Source organism: Populus trichocarpa, chromosome 19 (assembly GCF_000002775.5).
Source record: "Populus trichocarpa isolate Nisqually-1 chromosome 19, P.trichocarpa_v4.1, whole genome shotgun sequence".
NCBI classification, from domain to species: domain Eukaryota; kingdom Viridiplantae; phylum Streptophyta; class Magnoliopsida; order Malpighiales; family Salicaceae; genus Populus; species Populus trichocarpa.
The window spans coordinates 900,637-921,122 of NC_037303.2; the positions used below are offsets into that span (position 1 = coordinate 900,637).

General features: G+C 33.8%; 5 protein-coding genes and 1 long non-coding RNA gene across 6 annotated transcripts in view; 1 reads left to right on the forward strand and 5 right to left on the reverse strand.

The window, feature by feature from the left end:
* Positions 1-2,220: 2,220 nt before the first annotated feature.
* LOC18108006 (protein transport protein SEC23) lies at positions 2,221-10,437 on the forward strand. Its single transcript, XM_006370853.3, has 12 exons — positions 2,221-3,197; positions 3,577-3,750; positions 4,816-4,977; positions 5,309-5,451; positions 5,638-5,713; positions 5,854-6,026; positions 6,149-6,230; positions 6,652-6,729; positions 7,188-7,349; positions 7,474-7,737; positions 9,281-9,385; positions 9,799-10,437. Exons 1-12 carry the CDS (start codon positions 2,430-2,432, stop codon positions 9,943-9,945), a joined length of 2,334 nt encoding a protein of 777 aa, XP_006370915.3. The 5' UTR covers positions 2,221-2,429; the 3' UTR covers positions 9,946-10,437.
* Positions 9,687-10,227, reverse strand: LOC127904767 (uncharacterized). The gene is made up of 2 exons (XR_008058185.1): positions 10,080-10,227; positions 9,687-10,031 (listed from the first exon to the last, which is right to left on the reverse strand). It is a non-coding gene; the product is annotated as an uncharacterized LOC127904767 (long non-coding RNA).
* Positions 10,438-11,510: 1,073 nt separating the features above from the next.
* LOC127904790 (monooxygenase 2-like) lies at positions 11,511-12,071 on the reverse strand. The gene has a single exon (XM_052449656.1). The coding sequence runs from the start codon at positions 12,069-12,071 to the stop codon at positions 11,511-11,513; it is 561 nt and encodes a 186-aa protein (XP_052305616.1).
* A 246-nt stretch (positions 12,072-12,317) lies between these two features.
* Positions 12,318-13,552, reverse strand: LOC18108007 (monooxygenase 3). The gene is made up of 3 exons (XM_024591718.2): positions 13,036-13,552; positions 12,833-12,898; positions 12,318-12,577 (listed from the first exon to the last, which is right to left on the reverse strand). The coding sequence occupies exons 1-3, from the start codon at positions 13,254-13,256 to the stop codon at positions 12,454-12,456; spliced, it is 411 nt and encodes a 136-aa protein (XP_024447486.2). The 5' UTR covers positions 13,257-13,552; the 3' UTR covers positions 12,318-12,453.
* A 1,378-nt stretch (positions 13,553-14,930) lies between these two features.
* Positions 14,931-20,486, reverse strand: part of LOC18108011 (monooxygenase 2) — a 94,293-nt gene continuing 88,737 nt past the window's right edge. The window contains exon 5 of the transcript XR_008058200.1: positions 14,931-15,059. The gene's annotated coding sequence lies outside the window, so the exon portion shown is untranslated. The remainder of the gene's footprint in view (positions 15,060-20,486) is intronic.
* On the reverse strand, positions 15,173-16,705 carry LOC18108008 (monooxygenase 2). The gene is made up of 3 exons (XM_024591712.2): positions 16,440-16,705; positions 15,863-16,308; positions 15,173-15,741 (listed from the first exon to the last, which is right to left on the reverse strand). Exons 1-3 carry the CDS (start codon positions 16,658-16,660, stop codon positions 15,173-15,175), a joined length of 1,236 nt encoding a protein of 411 aa, XP_024447480.1. The 5' UTR covers positions 16,661-16,705.

Sequence of the window (20,486 nt, forward strand, 5' to 3'; positions counted from 1 at the left end):
CAGCAGCACCCAATTTCAGAGAATCTGTTAGATGAAGAGGAGGCAAGGGGACGTGTAACAAAGAGATTAGTATAGAAGAGTCTTTGATGGCTGATGAAGGTTAGAAGAGCATGGAGTTGGTAGAAGTTGATGTTTGAAAAGGGAAGGTCCCTTCATGAAAGATGACATATTGAGAGTGAAATATCTTACAGAGATATGCTTTTTGGTAGAATGAGTAACCCATAAATGTGCATGGTTTGGCTTTGGGTTCTAGCTTGTGTTTGTTATAAGGCCTGGTTAATGGATAATATAAACAACCGAATTCTTTGAGTTTGAGATAATTTGAAAGTTGTTTGAACAATTTTTCAAACGGAGATTAATTGTTCAAAATTGAGGTGGGCATTTGATTTATAAGGTAGGTCTCAATTTGAAATGTATATGTCCAGTATGAGAGAGGCATGTGAGCATTTACGAGTAATGTGAGACCAGTCTTAACAAGTTGACGATGACGTCTTTCAGACATACCATTTTGTTGTGGGGGTATGCGGAGCAGTGCCAATGAGACCATAAGTGTATGTCTATTTCTATTATTATTTAATTGAATAAAAGAATTATTCTAATAAATAAATTTAGCAAATACTACCGAGTAAATGTTTCGTCTTGCAAGATTAAATATCTTAATCTATATTTGTCTCTTGATTTTTTTAATTTTATTTTTAGTTATTGTTTATGTTTTTTTCCATATATTAACACACATATCTATTGATTTATATGATTACATATATGCATAAACTTTTTTATTTTTATTTTGAATTTTTTTTAACTGCAAAATCAAGTTGAAAAAGCTTGTGTAAATAATTTTTTTTAAAAAATATTTAATTCATAACAAAGTACGGGTCAAGTATCTAATATCTTTACAAATATCGTTTTAGAGATAAAACATTAGGTAGTATTAAACTGTAATCTACTTTTTAAATTGTTTTTTTATTTGAAAAAAATATTAAATTAATATTTTAAAGTTTTTTTAGATGATTTTAATATATTAATATTCAAAATAAAATAATAATTATTTTATTATATTTTTAATTAAAAAATACTTTTAAAAAATATCATTTACTATAATATTAAACAAACATAAACTGTAAAGAAAATAGGACACTGTTGTGAGCTTAGCCACACGGCTTATCAGCAAATTCCTTTGAGAAATCAGCGCACATGTTAGAGATATATTATTAATATCATTTAGAAAAAAGTAGTTTTAGTTGACCTCTACACCTAAAGTTATTAAACTCCGGTCTACAAAGACTCGAGCAAATTCAACTTAATAAATTAAATTAATATTATTTCATGATTTTTTAAGGAAAAAATTAAAATAACGTTATTTTAAAATTATTATTATTTTTATATAAAATCTAAGCTGCTCAAGTTCAAATAAATTAATTTCACTTAATTTTTTAACCTAACTCAGGTTAAATATTGGTTTAATTAAAAGAGTTTTTGGAAATATAGACTAATTCGTGTTTTTAAAAAAATTAATTTTTTTATTTTTTGAATCATTTTGATTTATTAATCTTAAAAATAATTTTTTTAAAATAAAAAAATATTATTTTAATATATTTTAAAATAAAAAATATTTTCCAAATAAACTCTAAATACTTAATAACTTAACTAAGACTAAGTTTAATAACATTGGTTACACCCATATTTCTGAAACTTAAGAACTAGGCTGATTGAACTATTTATTTTGACTCTCTTTCAAATTTGAAAAATAATGGTGGGTGTATATTTCATTAGAATTTCATAATTCATAATATCATTTTCTATTTAATTATTTTGAATTCTATATTAGAAATTGTGATTAGATTTATTTATTAAAAAGAATTAATTTAATATATATATTTTTTTATGTATTTATTGGTGTTATATTGAATTTAAATTAGATTTTGAATCCAGTTAAAAATAAAAAATTAATTGACTTAGTTAAAAATTTGAGTTGATCCAATAACTCAATTAAAATCTATCTATCAACCATTTATTTATTTTTTATTTTTTTAACAAAATAAAATTATTTTGATTTTTAAAAAAAAATATTTCATCATCTCAGGTGTCCTCGTACTTGTGAACTCCAAATCAGGTTTTGAATCTGTAGTTATACCAAACAATAATTTGTATTTTCTTGAATTATGAAGTAATAAATAATAATCTATCCCGTCCAATTTACTTACTCCTATTGTTGTAAAATTAAATATAAATTTCCTCCAAAAATAAAACGTAAAACAAACAAACCTCCCACTCTCTCCAAAAACCTCCTTCTCCTCCTCCTTCGTTACCTCCCTCGTTCTATCCGGTGACCCCCTCCACCTCCTCCGCCGGGGTCGCCACCCAAAATCACCCAAAACTCAAAATTCTCCCAAACCCCATAATTTCAATCACTTCAAATCGAATCCACCATGTCAGAAATCCCAAACGCAGATCCAGAAGGCATTGATTCAGTCCGTATGACATGGAACAACTGGCCCAGAACCAAAGTCGAAGCTTCCAAATGCGTCATCCCTTTAGCCGCATCAATCTCCCCTATTCGTTCTAACCCAGAAATCCCAACTCTCCCTTACCTTCCTCTCCGTTGCAAAACCTGCACATCCATCATGAATTGCTTCTCGCGCGTTGATTTCACCGCCAAGATCTGGATCTGCCCTTTCTGCTTCCAGCGCAACCATTTTCCTCCACACTATTCCATGATCTCGGAGACCAATCTCCCTGCTGAGTTGTACAGCCAGTATACGACAATAGAGTATACTATTGGTGACAAGAATCATAATCCAGTTGGGGAATTTGATGTTGAGTCGGCGTTTGTGTTTGTTTTGGATACTTGTATGATCGAGGAGGAGTTTGAGTATGTCAAATCGGAGGTTAAGAGGGCAATTGGGTTGTTGCCGGAGAATGCAATGGTGGGTTTTGTGACTTTTGGGACACAAGTGCAAGTTCATGAATTGGGGTTTAGTGATATGTCCAAAGTATATGTTTTTAGAGGGACTAAAGAGATTAGTAAAGATCAGATTATGGAGCAGTTAGGTATTGGTGGTGCTGGCAGGAGGAATGTTCCTGGTGGTGCTGTTGGTGTTGGTGGGTATCAGCAGCAGAGGGGGATGCCAATGCAGAATTCGGGTGTGAGCCGGTTTTTGTTGCCAGCTTCTGACTGTGAATTTACGCTCAATTCGGTACGTTATTATAGTGTGTTTTGATTTGAAGGTAGTGTTTGTCATGTGATAAGTGTTTTTTGTTTGAAAATGTATGGAAATATATATTTGTTTTATTTTTAAAAATTTATTTTTGATATGTGTTAAAACGATTTATAAAAAAAAAAAAAAAATTAATTAATTTGAAGCAATTTTTTTCTTCTTCATATTTTTTGAAAAGCACGGCCAGCGGTCCCGTATTAGGTTGTTTGTTGTTTTAGGAAAATAAAATTGGGAATTTTATTTCTTGTTTATTGAGGAAAATTGTGATCTTTTGTTGTTTCTGTTTGGTTTCGATTTGAGATGTAGACTGTGTGTTGTTGATTGAGGAATTTTTTGTTGTTGTTGTTGTTGTCTTTAGCTCTTGGATGAGTTGCAAACAGATCAGTGGCCGGTGGCACCAGGAAATCGGCCTTCAAGATGTACTGGAGTAGCATTGAGTGTTGCAGCTGGATTGCTGGGAGCTTGTTTGCCTGGGACCGGAGCTAGAATTGTAGCTTTAGTTGGTGGTCCTTGCACCGAAGGGCCAGGAGCGGTAATGCCAACTTTTGTGTGTTGTCTTTTGATTTTACCTTTTCTTTGTTATTTAATTGAGATTGATTTAGGTTGTTGGTTAGGTAATTTTGTATTGATGATAACTCTCCACCTGCAATGTTGTGTTATTTTCATCGAGTTGATTCCTTTCCATGTATTCTTAAATACCATCAATGTATGCTAATCGAAAATCAATGTGCACCATTCATTGCCTAATTGCTTCACATTGTTTGCTGGTGATATGGTTTTACATTGAGATAAGGCTTCATTTTTCGCGATGGAAAAGGAGCCCTTTATTAACATCAAAACTACTGTGCACTGTCTTAGAAGAATACATTTTATTTGTTCCCTGATTCACTCAACATTGGATCAAAAGTCAAGCTAAGATATATTTATAATGATGATTTCATGGCATAGAGCATGGTTTAATTGTAAACTTATTAGCTCTATCTTTCCCTCCCTCCATCTCCATCCACCTTTCCTCCAGTGTTCATGACTATTGATAGGATCACTCTTTACTGCCTAAAGTTAAAACCTCTTATGGATGCTGTTTGGACCAGCATTTAGTGCTTATATAGTGTTTATTAGCATTGTGGTAGCGGTTTCTTCTCAAAAAGTGCTTTTCACTTAGAAATGTATTAAAATAATGTTTTTTCTTTTTTGTAAAAAAAATTATTTTTGACATCAGCACATCAAAATGATCCAAAAACACACGAAAAAAAAATTAACTTGAAGCAAAAAAAATTTCAAATTTTTTGAAAAGCACGGCCTTGCTGCAATACCAAACGGGGCCTAAATACACCACATATTGATTTTGTTCCATATTGATTAGCAAACCATGTTTCCTAACATTAAAATACATAGATCAGATGCCATTCCAGGTTCCTTAGCCCTCTATTTGGCATCATTACATTACTTTGCTGTGTTATTAGCAATCTCTGGTGCTAGATTAGAGCAAGAAAAACATATAGTCAAAAAGTTGTTTTTCAGAATGAAAAATTTGCTAGTTTCTGTTTCTTCATTCCTTGGTGATTATGAAGATGCTGATCATTTTGAAGTGTTGCAGATTATATCAAAAGATCTGTCTGATCCTGTACGTTCCCACAAGGATCTTGATAAGGATGCAGCACCATATTTCAAGAAAGCAGTCAAATTTTATGATAGTCTTGCAAAGCAGCTTGTCAGCCAGGGTCATGTTTTGGACCTTTTTGCCTCTGCTCTAGATCAGGTATTTCTTGTTCTGTCTTTAAAACCTTATAAGCACATCTACATTCCTTGTCTCGGTAAATTTAAAGTGGGCCTACTAACATACAGTGATTTACCTACTGGAAGAGAATGCTTCTTAGGGCAGTTGATAAGATACAAAGTTTGTTTTTTCCCCTGGACATTCCAGTCGTTTCCAAATGAAATCCATCTCTGCTTACATTAAGTACAAAGCAAAACTTTATTAGATGGGACCAATAAGAATCTAAGCATGCTCTTTTATTTTATTCATTTTAAAAACACATCTATTGCAGTGTTTTGCTTATCATTTGACCTGTGATTGCTGTATGTTTTAGGTTGGGGTTGCAGAAATGAAAGTTGCAGTAGAAAGAACTGGTGGTCTTGTTGTTCTCTCAGAAAGTTTCGGACATTCTGTATTTAAGGACTCCTTTAAGCGTGTATTTGATTCAGGAGAAAAGTCTCTTGGCCTCTGTTTCAAGTGAGTCATCATTGCTAAAACAAAAGCAATTTTCACTGTTATGGAATTGATGTTGGATCATGGTCTGAGCAAATAGATGCATACTATGCATAATTTTCTTCTCCTTTGTCTTGAAACTTCTTCTATACCCTTTCATTTCATGGACTATAGGTAGGCTGTGATATGATTTCTCTTCTTTCTTTGCAGTGGAACACTCGAGATTAACTGTTCAAAGGACATCAAAATTCAGGGGATTATTGGACCTTGCACCTCTTTGGAGAAGGTTGAACCATCTACAGCCTTCAAATTTCCTTTATTTATTTTGCAATTGGCTTTTTTTTAGGGAATAAAATGTGATTTTGCTCTCTTCTCTCCATCAATTAAAGCTAGATTGGATTTGGTACTAATTATAGAGCCTTGCAGAAAGGACCTAGTGTTGCTGATACAGTCATTGGTGAGGGGAATACAACAGCTTGGAAGATGTGTGGCCTTGACAAGAGTAGTTGTTTTACTGTCTTCTTTGATATTTCATCAAGTGAAAAATCAAATGCTCCTGGAAGTGCAAATCCACAGCTATACTTACAGTTTCTTACAAGGTATGATGTTTGATGAGTATACTGTCTTAATTCTTTTTTATTCTTTATGCTACACCCACTTCCTTTTTCAACAACATCCATTCAGTAATCACATACTGATGGACATTTTTGTTTTGATGCAGTTATCAAAATCCTGAGGGTTTGACATTGCTTCGGGTTACAACTGTCACTAGAAGATGGGTAGATAGTGCTGTTAACTCAGAGGTTGGTTATGTCCAATATATATGGCATATTAGTTGTGTAAGGTGTTTTCTCGGTTCAAAATGAAAACAGTACCCTTGTGTTGTCATGCTTAGGATATGCATTCTGTCAGATCTTTTCATTAGTTAGACATCCCCAAAGACTCTTGTTAAGGCAGGAGCAACCTTTAATTATGTAGTCCTTTTAGTTTAGTATTTGTAAAATGTTTACCAGGATCAATAACCTGTATCTTTAGATGTATGTTGTCTGGTCTCTCATATGCTTCGTTTCTGCTGTTAAATTAAGATTAAGCTTCCTTCTCCCTGTCCATTCTCATTATGGATTGCTAGTCTTGCGCTATTCGTCTAGTGTATTTTCTAAGCATTTGTTGAAACTGTAACTGATGAATTAGTGTTGATATGGAGGAACTTTTTCACTTTTGCAGGAATTAGTACAAGGTTTTGACCAAGAGACCGCAGCTGTGGTAATGGCGAGATTCACATCCCTGAAAATGGAGTCAGAGGTGCTTATTTTTTTTTAAAAAAAAGTTCTTTTGAAGTATCTCTACTTATCATTTGCTGCATGTGTTGTTCTTGTCAAAACTTCGCTTTTTCTTAAAAATAAATATCTGATTGGCAATTGTAATGTTGTTGGTCATGTGTTTTGTCAGTTTGTTACTGTTTCATGTTTGACTGAAATAATTACCTGTTGTTTAAATAAGGAAGAAACTTATTTTTTGTTTAAATTTTTTTCCAAATATTGCCATTGTTACAAAATTTATGTGCTCTTGTTTCAGTTGATGTTTATCTTGGAATGCCATCTTTTTTATGATCTTTCTTTTACAATTTCCTTGGTGATAATTGTGTCACCCTTTATAGAAGTGACATTTATTTGTTCATTCCATTGAAACTCAAGCGTTGATTTAATTGTTTGCATGTAGCTTCTGTATATTTTCCTGATTCTCTGGGATTTCTCTCACAGGAAGGATTTGATGCCACTAGGTGGCTAGACCGAAATCTCATCCGCTTCTGTTCCAAATTTGGTGAATACCGGAAGGATGATCCGTCATCTTTTACATTGAACTCATTTTTCTCTTTCTTCCCTCAGTTTATGTTTAATCTGCGAAGATCACAATTTGTACAGGTAACTAATTGATATTGAAGGTCATCTGCTATTCCCACTTTCTTTTTTGTTTTACACTAAATTGAAGTGATTTAACATGTGCATGTTAAGTGTTATTATATGTTCCCTTATTTGGCTGCATCAGGTTTTCAATAACAGCCCAGATGAGACAGCTTATTTCCGCATGTTGTTGAACCGTGAAAACATTACCAATGCTGCTGTCATGATTCAACCATCGCTAATATCATATTCATTTAACTCACTGCCTCAACCTGCATTATTGGATGTCGCTTCTATTGGAGCTGATCGTATTCTCTTACTGGATTCATACTTTAGTGTTGTCGTATTTCATGGAATGACAATAGCTCAATGGCGTAACTTGGGTTACCAGAATCAGCCAGAGCACCAGGTATGGGCTTTTGCTTTGTGGCACTTTCATGGGGATCTAAATTTGAGATGGATTTAGAACCCCAAGTTTATTTATTCTACAATGGCTTGCAAGCCACATGTCAGACATTTGGATTACCTCTTTGCACTTGTGGGATTTTGATTCCTTAGGAGCAACACACCAGTAATGCTTATGTGAGCTTCGTTGCTTGAGGATCTTCCAATGATAATTTTTTCTGTCAATTATTGACAGGACTCTACCTCCCATTTTAGAAAGGATGTCATAAAAATAATGCAAACTAAATGTATAGAAGATGCTAAGATATGAATCCCTCCATGGCTTTACTTTTTGATACAAGTGTAGATCTGCAAATTACCGTTATTTGGCATCATGCTTATCATGTGCAAAACTAGGATGAGTGCATGGGTGATGGAATGCATGGACTTAATCATGTTTAATTTTTCCTATATGATTAGTTTACTTAAAAAAATTACTTTGTATTTAATTGGATTATTCAAGTTCAATATTGCTAGAATTTTACTAGTGGACCTTCTATCTAATTGGTGTCTCTTAGTAAGGAGGTCCTGTAACTGTTGAATTAAAAAAAAAATCATTAGAAATTTGATAACCATTTTGTTTACAGTAAAGTTGTGTCTGGTATGAGATTAAAAAATTGGAGTGGAAATTTTAAGTAAGATTTAAGGATGAAAGTGTTATGGGTGTAAAATCTTGTTAAGGGGTGATGTGTTATGCGTTTGGTGTAAGTTTAAAAGATAATGAGTAATAGGGGGTGCCATTAAAAATTAAACCACTTATTGAATTAAACCTTATTGTAAAAATAAAAATTATAAAGATGGATCCCATATGCAAGGTGTAAGATAAATAGAGAAAAATTAGATGATAAATTAAAAACGAGAGGGAAAGCACAAAAAAAAAAAAAAAATCCCCCCTTGATGAATTTTTTACTCCCTACCCTTGGAGGGTAACATTTAACCACACTTTTGGGGTTGAATGTTACCCTCAACTTTTCCTACTCGGGAATTTTGTGCTACATAGGGGGAAAGGGGTCGTTCCTGTCATACCAAAAATAACTGAAGGTGTAAGAGGCATCAAGTAGGGCTAGATGAGGCATGATAACAAAGTTTGCAAGTGCAATTGTGGGGAATTTATTGGCAATTCTAGGGAAACAACTGGAAAACTTAGCTTTTGTTTTGCACACTGAAGTCACTCCTGCAAACTTGCACTCATGCAGGAGCACGTGCGTGCGCACACACATGCATGTGTATAAGGCTTCAACTACCCATCGTGTCCTTATCATATAGTTGTCACAACTCCCTGTGGAGTTTTTGTACAGAAAACTGTCCTACAATGTTCTTGTAATTATTTATGCCCCTAGGTTTCTAGCAGAATTACTGAGTACTAAAACTCTAGTCTTAAGTATTCTTTCCCTAACCAGTGCCCCAAAGCCAGCTCCGTGGAAGGTGCTGTGCTGTATTGTGAGTGTCTTATGTTTGTCTTTTTGTTAATTTTGCTTTTTAAATGTAATGCTTTCTCCCTCCTGCAGGTGTTTGCACAGCTATTGCAAGCACCCAAAGACGATGCCCAAGCGATCATTCATGAACGTTTTCCCGTTCCTAGATTGGTCGTGTGTGATCAGCATGGATCCCAGGTTAGTTTTATCTCACTCTTCCTCCTCCTCTTCTTCAAAAATTAAACCCTTGTGGCCTTGCCCACAAACATTAAAATACCTTGATATCATGATATGCAGTGTATTGAATTCATAAGAGACTAAGGATCTATACATAACTGACTTCTACATACAAAACTGGGCAGCATGATTGGTGTTCTACCTATGCTATGCTGTTGAAATTAGTTGGATAATGATCCCTTGTTCCAATTGTTTAATTAATAGCTGTCAGTTTAGAGCAATTTCTATAATTGGGGACCCAAAAAGATCCTTTTTTAAAAAAAAAAATTTTTTGTTAATTCCACATTGGGCGTCCACTGTTGCACTAGTGAACTGGAAGGTTAACTATTTCATAGAAACTTGCTCGATCTCATTATCTCATGTCACCTTATCAGGCAAGGTTCTTATTGGCAAAGTTGAACCCATCAGCTACATACAATAATGCCAATGAGATGGCTGCTGGGTCAGATATAATATTCACGGATGATGTGAGCCTTCAAGTTTTCTTCGAGCATCTTCAGAGGTTAGCTGTGCAGTCTTGACTGTAGACTTCAACTATAGGTTTTGAGTGTGGAGAAGTTCCCTTGAGTGTGAGATCTGTATCCCCTTGTCTTCCGCTCCATCCCTTCTTTCCCTTTCTTTCCATTGTTTCAAGTGCAGAGGATGGAAACCCCACGTTCAAAAATAATGAAAGCTTACATTCTTTGGGGGTGTCGGGGAGGTATTTGCTCCCTTTAAACATTAAGGAACATGGAGTTCGTTGAGTAGTTCTAGGGAAAGAAAAGGATACTGGAGTGAGAGTTGGAGGGATCCCTTTATCAATATCGGGAAGATGAAAAACATATTTTGACAGAATTTTTTTCTTGTTTCTTCTTTTCTTTTGTATTCACTCAGGTCAAATATGTCTTGTATTGAGATTTTAAGTTACATACTGAAATGGGATTTGATGCTCCTAGGTTGAAAAAGTTCAGGGACTGGACATTTCTTTTTTTGTTTTGCTCTAAAGATTTAGTACACAATTTATGTACTCTCCCTCCCTCGCTGTTCTATTTATCTTTCATAGCTATACAGCTATTATGCCATGATGCTAGGTTTCTTCCTTTCAGCTACTTGACCTTCAAAAATTGGGTTATGATGTTACTGCTCAACATTTTCAGTGCTTGAATTTTAAAAAAGTAATGAAACGTTTAGATTTTGAGGATAGCATCTAAAATATCAGACTGTTGTGTTCATTAATTGATCTGAAATTTCATGGACTTGTAAATAAGTGAGTACTTGTAATGGAAAACTGAATCATCATAATGCATTCTAACAGTGTGATTTCAAAATCCAAAAAACTAGAGGGCCTGATGATTTTTTTTTTTTATGGGTTAACATGATGATTTGATCAGAACTAGATTTTATTTTATGAAAATAATATTTTGGGTTTTTTTTTCCTATAAAAAATCATAGCTTGGGTGACTAGCTTCTTCCAAGAAATAAGATTCAATCCTAGTGGTTCCAATTTTCTCAAGATACTTGAAAATGAGAAATTGTTCCTTCTTTCTTTGTGTAATTCAAGAGCCTTTAGATCTCCAGTTCAAAGAGAAGATCAATAACATGGGATACAAGAAGATTTAACAAGCTTCCTTGAACAAAATAAGTTTCAATCTTGGTAATTTCAGTTTTTTCGAGAGATTATGAAATAGGAAATTGCCATCTTCCATTGTGTAATGCAAGAGCCTTTGGATCTCCTAGGAAAAGAACAATAATAACATGGGTCTAAATAATTTTTGTTAATTTATCTGTGCTTTGATCGAGTCAATAAAAAATATAGGCGCCAAACTGAAATTTGCACCAACTCGAGTTAGAGAATGATCAAGCCTCCAAAGTAAAAACACTGCATAAAAGTACCAAAAGAAACGGTTGAGTGAATTTTTATTTTTTCATAACATAAATTATAAATTACAGAGCATAGAAAGACGTTTTATATATATATATATATATATATATATATATATATATATATATATATATATATATATATCTCGAGACAGTAATCAAATAATATAAAAAATACTCGTTAACTAAACCACTCCTCTGCAGAATCTATATGCCGAAATTGAATCTAGTCCTTCTTACTTGAGTGATCCATATCACCGAAGGACATAGCAGGAAGTTTGCCACAATCTGTATGCACAAGTCCGGAAATCCTGCCAAAAAGATACTTGTAAAATACTCCATCCCTTAAAAATTTCATCCACCATTTATCTCCACCTAGCTGCACCCATCCTGATAAATATGATCCTGTGACAAGAAAAGCAGCACGCCACCTCCTTTCCTTCACATAATCATCTATGGCTTTAGCCATGTCTCCTGGAACAATCAGCCCTCCATTGTTTATAACTGAATTGCCAACGTGTCTGCCCAATACCACAGCATCTTCTAGTGATGAACCACCGCCTTGTCCTAGGTCAGGAGTCATGGGGTGCATAGCATCACCAGCTACTGTCACATTTCCTTTGCTTAGCTTTCCAAATATGATCCCCCATGGCTGCCTAAACTTCAACGGTGCCCATGTTAACGTTGAAAGATCAGCATGCCGGACCACGTCTAGGTATGATGAAGGAAACTTTTCTGCATGTTTCTCAAGTACTTGTTTCTGTATTTGTTCGGGATCTCCCGCCATGTTATCTCCTGAAAATTAGTTCAGAATAAATGTTCCCTGCAATGATCTGACATGAACGATCATTTGTGTCCAGCTAAAACGAGAAAGAAGGAAGGGTTTAGTGCTAACCGTTGTAGGTTAAAAACCAGTAAAGTTCTCTATCATTAAGAGGAATAAAACCAGCTCTTTTGCCCACATCCACGAACTGATGAACTTCTTGCTTAAATCCATGGCCTTGAGGAAAAACTGCTAAACCTCGTACAGCTGACCGCCCTGAATGGACCGGTTCTGCTAGTCCTAGCCAACGTGCCACCACCGAGTTCACCCCATCACAGCCTATCAGAACCTTAGATTTGATTGTAGTTCCATCTTCCAAATGTATAACAACAATGGAAGCACCGCCTTACTCTTCATTTTCAATGACAGCTAGCTTGGAAGAGAATTGAATTGAGTCAACCGGCAATTCCTCTGCCAGTGCCTCTAACAGTGCTTTGCGGTGAAGTGTCCTAATTCCTTGTCCATCGCCCCTATTTCACACAAAACAAGGCATTAATTCACACCCAGAAGTACGTCATATAGGAAGCGAATGTTGATGAGAGTGAAGTTTTGTCGGCATAAACATTAAGGAATCCGGTCTGTCCATTATACATCAGTATAACTTTATTGAACCGACAAAAAATTTCTTTTATGATTCGTACAGCCATTCATAGTACAGATCCTTGCATGAAATTGTACTAAAAAATTAATCAAGAAATTATTTTATTAAGGTTCAAAAAGTTTACCCATTATTGGCCACTCGGGCGTGGACTTGTTGAACATCTCCAGCACTAACATTGGTTACATATCCCCTAAATCATACAAGAGGAAAAGAGAAGTGCACAGGAAACTAATCAATCACCCAGAAGATATATAATATTCAAATTCAAGAAACGATGGACAGACATGATCAAAAGAATAGAATTAGTGTAGAGGAACAACTTATTACATCGATGTAAGAGCATAAATGGGGGTGAGCTTGTGAGAAACACCAAGAGCATCAAGAGCAAGCCAAGCATTTGGAAATAGAGTCAAGGCTGCTCCTGTGGCTCTTAGCCCTTCTGATCTCTCTAACACCAGGGCTCGAACCCCTACTCTTTTCAAAGCCACTGCTGTTGCCAACCCTGCAATTCCTGCTCCGACTATCACCACATCCTCCATCATTTCCATCTCTCTCTCCCTCTGCGTGTATGAGTGTTTCCTTCCACAGGGTGCGTCGTCTTTTTCTTATTATAACCCCATGTGCTTGGACTCCAAGTCTGACCATGACCCACTTGTATACATAGTATCTTGCAAGTAATTAAGAATATATTGTTTTTCTTCATGGTTATCTAGCCAATTTGCGAGTTAATAAAACTAAATCTCTTTTTTGAACTATTTAAATAAATAAATAAAAATCTAGAGGCGGCTCTTTGGTTATTTAACGTATCTTTTGGAGTTAAGTAGATAAGAACGTTCGAGGAGAGTGCACATACAAATATTAAAGTAACCCTACCGCGTGATAAAGAATTGTTTAAGCCATAAAGATAAGCAATCATTTCATATTTTATTTTGATAAAATTTCAAATATATGATATCAAATTAAATCATAATTATTAAATTTAGGCAACATGATTGCTTGATTGATTTCAGAAACAAGATGAAACATAATCTAAACTAAATTTTTAATTGCATCAAATAAAATATTAATTTAATTAATTTTTTTTATTCGGTCAAATTCAAATTAAACTAGATATAAAATAATTACATGATCAAACCGGATTCAAATTAAACTAGATATAAAATAATCACATGATCAAACTGGATTCAAATTAATCAACCCAATATCTTGTAAGAAAAAACTACTGTTTTAATAAAAATAGATGTTTTGATGACTTATATATTGATGACTTAATAATCTAACAACCCAAGCATTTTCCAAGATTATTACCTAAGCTGAGTTTGACATCTAATTAAAAATGAACATGCATGATTGATATTCGTATTTCTTACCACCAGGGTGATTGAAACCAAATTCAGTTATTATAGGATCTAAAAATTAATTTTTTAATCTATTTTTTTACTTTTAAACACATTTAATAAACACCCTTATAATTTTAACAAACTAAATTCTTAATTCAAATAGCTTTGAATTAGTCCAAAAACACAAAATTAAAGTAAAAAAAAAATTATTTATCAACCTTGATTTACTTTTTCTGATAAGAAAAAAAAACACCATAATATAACTCTTTCTATCAAATAAAACCCATCGACTCAAAAAACAAAAAACAACTAGTTGTCATTGAAATATGAACAACCATCAATTATCTTTGTTAAAGAGAAAAAGATGAAAACTAATAAGTGGTGGATCAATGATTTAATGACAAATATAGCTTTTAAAATATTTTTCATCTCTTAAAAACATAATTATTAAACATGACCTGAACTCTGAATTGATAAATTGATCTAAAAAATTTAAAAATCAAAGTTTGACACAAGATAAATTTTTAATTGAATCAGATAAAATACTAATCTTCCAATCCTCAATCAACTTGATAAGTTTAATGTTTTATAGAAGAAAAATAAAAAATTGTTATTTTAATAAAATAATTAACCTAGTGACCTATTGATTGATATAATAACCCAATTATTCACATCAATCTCTAGATTGGTCTGAAAACTATTCTTAAGTTATTTTTCCCAGTTTTCAATTTCTTTTTCTTTGGACAAAAAGTATTTTCTATTACCCAAATTTTCTTAGATAAGAAAGCGAACCATAAACACACATATATAACAATAATGTGAGGCAAATAATAATATCAAAGCAAAACAACATTGACAATAACTTCGAAGAAGAAAAAGACAGAAGCAAAAGAAAATTCGTATTTCTTACCTTCCTCTTCACTATGATATTATTCTTACTTTGACTAATTAATAAGACTTTTAAAATAAAAAAACGACAAAACCAACAAAGAAGAAAAAGACTAACGCTACCTTCAACTTCACTATGATATTTTGATAGCAGCAGCAAGAGGCTAACTATGTTGAAATTGAGGGCAATGCTCTAAAACATAACAATTTGCAGAATCACTTGTCAGCACTGAAATTTAGTCCTTCTTACTGGACAGATCCATTGCACCAAAGGAAATAGCAGGAAGTCTTCCGCAGTCATAAACAAATACTAGTCTAGAAAGCCAGCCGAAAAAATACTTGTAAAGTGCTCTGTCCCTGAGAAATTTTATCCACCATTTATCTCCTTGCTGCATCCGTCCTGATAAATACGATGCTGTGACAACCATAGCGGCACGCCACCTCCTTTCCTTCACATAATCATCTATGGCTTTAGCCATGTCTCCTGGAACAATCAGGGCTCCATTGTTTATAAATGAATTGCCAATGTGTCTGCCCAATACCACAGCATCTTCTAGTGATGCACCACCACCGTTTCCTAGATCAGGAGTCATGGGGTGCATAGCATCACCAGCTACTGTCACATTTCCTTTGCTTAGCTTTCCAAATATGATCCCCCATGGAGGCCTAAACATCAATGGTGCCCATGACAATGAGGAAAGATCGGCATGCCGCACCACGTCTAGGTATTCTGAGGGAAATTTTTCTGTACATTTCTCAAGCACATCCCTTTGCATTTTCTCTGCCTCTCCTGACATCTTTTCCCCTGAAATCAAAATTAGCTCACTATAAAACTTTCCCTGAAATGATCTGATCACATGAACCAATATTTGTGTCTTGCTAAAATGAGAGAGAAATTAAAGGGATGAAGAGTGCTAAGTGCTTGCCTTGGCTAGAAAAAAACCAGTAAAGTTCCCTATCATTAAGAGGAACAAAACCAGCCTTATCGCTCTCATCCATGAAAAAAAGAAATTCTTGTTTAAATCCATGGCCTTGAGGAAAAACTGCTAAACCCCGCACCGTTGATCGACCTGAATGGACCAGTTCTGCCAGTCCTAGCCATCGTGCCACGAACGAGTGCACCCCATCGCAGCCTATCAGAACCTTAGATTTGATAGTAGTTCCATCTTCCAAGTGTACAGCAGCCATGGAAGCATCACCTCCTTGTTCTAGACTTTGAAAAGCAACTAGCCTCGAAGAGAATCGAATTGAGTCAGTTGCCAATTCCTCTGCCAGTGCCTCTAACAACACTTTACGGTGAAGAGTCCTAATTCCTTGTCGAGGGTAGAGGACTTCTCGAACTTCTCCGGTACTAACATTGGTTACGTATCCCCTAAATCGTGAGAAAAAGAAGTTCACGAGAAATTAATCTATCATCCAAAGTATTAAAATCCAAATTCAAGAATTTATAAATAATCAAACATAATGAAAAGAAAAAATTAACATGGTGAAACAATTTATTACTTGGGTGAAGGAGTATAAAGGGGGATGAGCTTGTGAGAAACACCAAGAGCATCAAGGGCAAGCCAGGCATTTGGAGATAGGGTCAACGCTGTACCAGTGGCTCTTAGCCCTTCTGATCTCTCTAACACCAGGGCTCGAACCCCTACTCTTTTCAAAGCCACTGCTGTTGCCAAGCCTGCAATTCCTGCTCCAACTATCACCACATCCTCCATCAGTTCCATTTCTTCTTCTTCTTCTTCTATGTGTGTGTGTTGCCGATTACATTGGCTATTTGACTTCATGTTGTTCTAATTTATAGCCCAATGGGCTTGGATTCCAAGTCTGGCCATGACCCACATAGATTTACGTACCATGTCTGGCAAGAATGTTGATGGAGAATACATTGACGGCTGCTGCCTTTTGGACCCAATGCATGGCACAGTCTTGTACCGGCCCGCCTGGCAGGCTAAACCAGTAAGTAACCTGTCGATATGACCTCCTAACCCGATGCCATGTTTTAAATTAAACCCGGGTTTTTTTTCAAAATAATATTATTTTATTACTATTATTATTGAAACAAAATTATTTTAGGTTTACTAAAGTGAACTTAGATTAATATGTTGAATTAGTAATGCAATATTGAATCAAGTTTAATAATGGTGACCTAAAGTCCTAATGTTTTAAATTCACCCCATGATGACTTTAACTTAAAATTCCTGAGGCAAGGCAAGATTCGAATATTATTTTGAAATTGGCAACCTCTATCTCTACAAGTTGTATGTACGTCTCAGACTATCGCTTCTGTAGCTGGTGGTAGATAGAAATTTCTGCAGCAGGAAGATGGCACACCATGAGGCAACAGATGATTGCTTTCAGCAGAAATCCCTTAGGCAAATACCGTTTGACAAGTCAACAGAGTCTCTTTCTTTGAACCAAATTCTTTTTGTCAAATCTGATAGACAAGCAGAGGGTAAGAAACTTTGAAAAATCTCTAGAAACCCTTGGAAGATTTCTCTTTAAACTAATCTTAGCTGTTAATAGTTCAGGCTTTTATTAAGAGAAGGCACAACATTAAGAGGGTATTCAAAACTTTTTGGTTAAGACCATGAGATCATCGAGAGCTATCAACAAAGGTATAATGATTGTAACGTGTTTCTCATTATTTGTGAAAAATAATTTACATTTTGATATGTATATGCACAACATAAAATTCAAATCCTATGTTGTTAGAAAAGAAATCAGTCACCATATTTATATATTTTGATAACCACGTTAGTAATTCGGCGTCGTCAGAACCTCCAAAATATATTTCTAACTTTACTATCACAAACAAAATAAATTCTTAGTATAATCATGATGTAACATCCTCAAATTATAATGTCATAAAGTATCATATTAGAAGGCTCTATACAAATTTTTCAGAATTTTCTGATAACCCGATCAAGAATTACAAATTTTTTTGTTTTACATGAAACTAGTCAATTTATGATTTTTCGCCTAGAGATTTTACACGTGAAAACCAGGTTGAACTCAAGGGAAATTTCGTTTAATATTTCTATAATATACTGAAATGAAAAAGAACAAAGGATTTGAATAAAAATTAAAAAAAATAAAATTCTGAAAATAAAATTAATAAATTGATATGTTGTTAACTCAGTTTAAAGGTTCTTACATCCATTTCTATAAATTTGTTGATCATCTAAGTAAAATAAATATTCTTTTATGTCAAGCAAATAAATTTGATATCCCTTAAAATAGAGAGAAATCGATGAGATTACGAGTACATTAATTAGACAAAGCTCTCTAATCAATTTCTTACCATCAAACGAATTTAATATTGAAAGCAATTCTTATTCACTCGGCAGTAGCCTTAGTAGTAAAGTTTGTGAAATTATTCTAAGCAAACTTTCAAAAGCTTGACAATTTAACTTAATTTATTCTTTCCTAATAAATCAACATGAGAATTGCAACAATCAAATTAATTCTTTTGCCTCTTATTTTAGTCCCTAACAACAATCACGGATTGAATGAAATTAAAAAGCATACATGCCATCTCAAAACAATTCAATAAGCTTGAATAATAGTCAATAACATAATTCTGAATAAGGAAAAATAATTATTAATTTTGAAAGAATTACAATGATAACATTACTTCTCATAACTTGTTAATGGAGATGGTGTGTATTTCTCTTGAACTAAAAGCCAAAGTTTAGTTCATAACTGCTAGAGAATTGACAAAAACAGAGAAAAAAAGAATGTTGCAAAGCCTCTGTTTCAGTCGTGTTCTGCTCTATTTATTCTCTCCCTTGGCTGTCGAATTTCTTCAGAATTCTTAGGTTAATTAGAAGTCCTTATGCTACTTAACTCCTTCCTTCTATATATAGTCTCTAAGGTTGGTTAAATCTCTCAGAATTTGGTTGAAAATAGACTCTGCTGCTGTCACAACTCTGCTGCAATTCAAACTCTGCTGCAACTTAGACTTTGTTTCTAACATGATTTCTGGCAATATTCGACCATTTCAGCTATATTCTTTCATTCATGGCATGTTAGAGGCTTGATTTACGCCTTTCTTAGGTCCTAAGGCCCACCTTTTCTATGCCAGACTCTTAGCTGTAATGTGATGCTTGGCACTGTTAGTTTCCTTATCAAATTAGAAGACCAATCTCATCCTTCAGATTGCGTCCAACAGTTTGTCTTCAAAACGATTTTATCTGACCTGAAATCCTTCATAAAAGTTGTAGCCCTAGATGTGTAGATGATTTTGGGCTTTTGAATCATATGATTTTGATGTTTGAGACTCAAAGATATACTTATTTGAATCTGTAATGTGAAAGTAGAGGATTTTGTTACAAGTAAGATTTCGGTTCGATTTTGCGGGTCTGATTAGAGGTCCAATAGAATTCATATTTCTACCCATAATACCTTTCTAGGAAGCTTGATATGTTTACTTTAACTTTTATTTAGCCCATGTTCACATTATAAAATTATAACTTAGTAAACAACTTGTCATAAGAAGAAAAGTCTGAAACATAAAATATAGAAATTCTTATATTTTAGCAATTAATTTACAAAGTTTCCTATACATACTAAACTCATAAAAATAACTTTTAATAAGCCCAGATAAGTTCAAAATACATAAAAATATAATATAAAAAGAATAAAAACATATGTATATTTTGCATTTATCAGTCATATTGTAAAAAATAATAATTTAAAGTAAAGAAATATTATTTAGTGCATTTAGATGAATAAATTATTTTGAATGGTGATACCCAAATTTGAATTCAAAAAATTAAAATAATTTCTCTTAAATACCAACCTCACCATTCAATTTACATAAATGATATTTATTATATATACACACACACATTAGTTTATGCATGGATTTCTCACCTTACTGGGGTAAAATGAATGAGTTCTACAACATCTTATTTGCATATTTTTTGAAAAGTTGTTAATTAATGATGCCAAACATTTAATTGGTGTTGATAATCACGAGATTTCTTAAATAACTTTCACACATCTCATTTGAGTAGACACCCAAATTAGACTCCGAGTAAGTGCTTTTTTTATTTTAGAATTTTGATTTTTCTTGCCTTGTAAAGATCAATTTCTAATCTAAAAAATGATTAGATTAGAAATAGGAATTTCCCATCTTCCATTGTGTAATGCAAGAGCCTTTGGATCTCCTAGGAAAAGAACAAGAACACGGGTCTAAATACATTTTGTTAATTTATCTCTGCTTTGATCGAGTCAATAATAACATAAATCAATTTTAAGGTTTGTAATTTAATTGCTTAGATTTTAAATTTATTTTTAGAGATTATTAGTTCGAGTTTCATAATTTTCAAGATCAATAAAAATTTATATGATCATTAATTTCGGCCCATAAAATTAATTAAAATATACATAAACTGACACGAATACTTACATTATTTAAAAACAAAAACAAAAAATAAAAACAAATGAAAGAATATAAGACAGTAGGTGTGGTTGGGCCTAGCAGACTAGCCTTGTGTGACTAACCAATAACCCAAAAGCTTAGGTGAACCTTGGCCTGAAAACCCA

Bases quoted from the DNA above. Each gene is read 5' to 3' on its own strand.
- LOC18108006 (XM_006370853.3), top strand. From the start codon at position 2,430: ATGTCAGAAATCCCAAACGCAGATCCAGAAGGCATTGATTCAGTCCGT. The intron at 3,751-4,815 runs GTAATGCCAACT...GAAGTGTTGCAG, and splicing joins GCACCGAAGGGCCAGGAGCG to ATTATATCAAAAGATCTGTC. The intron at 9,386-9,798 runs GTTAGTTTTATC...TCACCTTATCAG, and splicing joins GTGATCAGCATGGATCCCAG to GCAAGGTTCTTATTGGCAAA.
- LOC127904790 (XM_052449656.1), bottom strand. From the start codon at position 12,071: ATGGCGGGAGATCCCGAACAAATACAGAAACAAGTACTTGAGAAACAT.
- LOC18108007 (XM_024591718.2), bottom strand. From the start codon at position 13,256: ATGGAAATGATGGAGGATGTGGTGATAGTCGGAGCAGGAATTGCAGGG. The intron at 12,899-13,035 runs GTAATAAGTTGT...TGTATGATTTAG, and splicing joins ATTTATGCTCTTACATCGAT to GGGATATGTAACCAATGTTA. The intron at 12,578-12,832 runs GTAAACTTTTTG...TGTGTGAAATAG, and splicing joins GCCCGAGTGGCCAATAATGG to GGGCGATGGACAAGGAATTA.
- LOC18108008 (XM_024591712.2), bottom strand. From the start codon at position 16,660: ATGGAACTGATGGAGGATGTGGTGATAGTTGGAGCAGGAATTGCAGGC. The intron at 16,309-16,439 runs GTAATAAATTGT...CTCACGATTTAG, and splicing joins CTTTATACTCCTTCACCCAA to GGGATACGTAACCAATGTTA. The intron at 15,742-15,862 runs GCAAGCACTTAG...TTTTGATTTCAG, and splicing joins CTGGTTTTTTTCTAGCCAAG to GGGAAAAGATGTCAGGAGAG.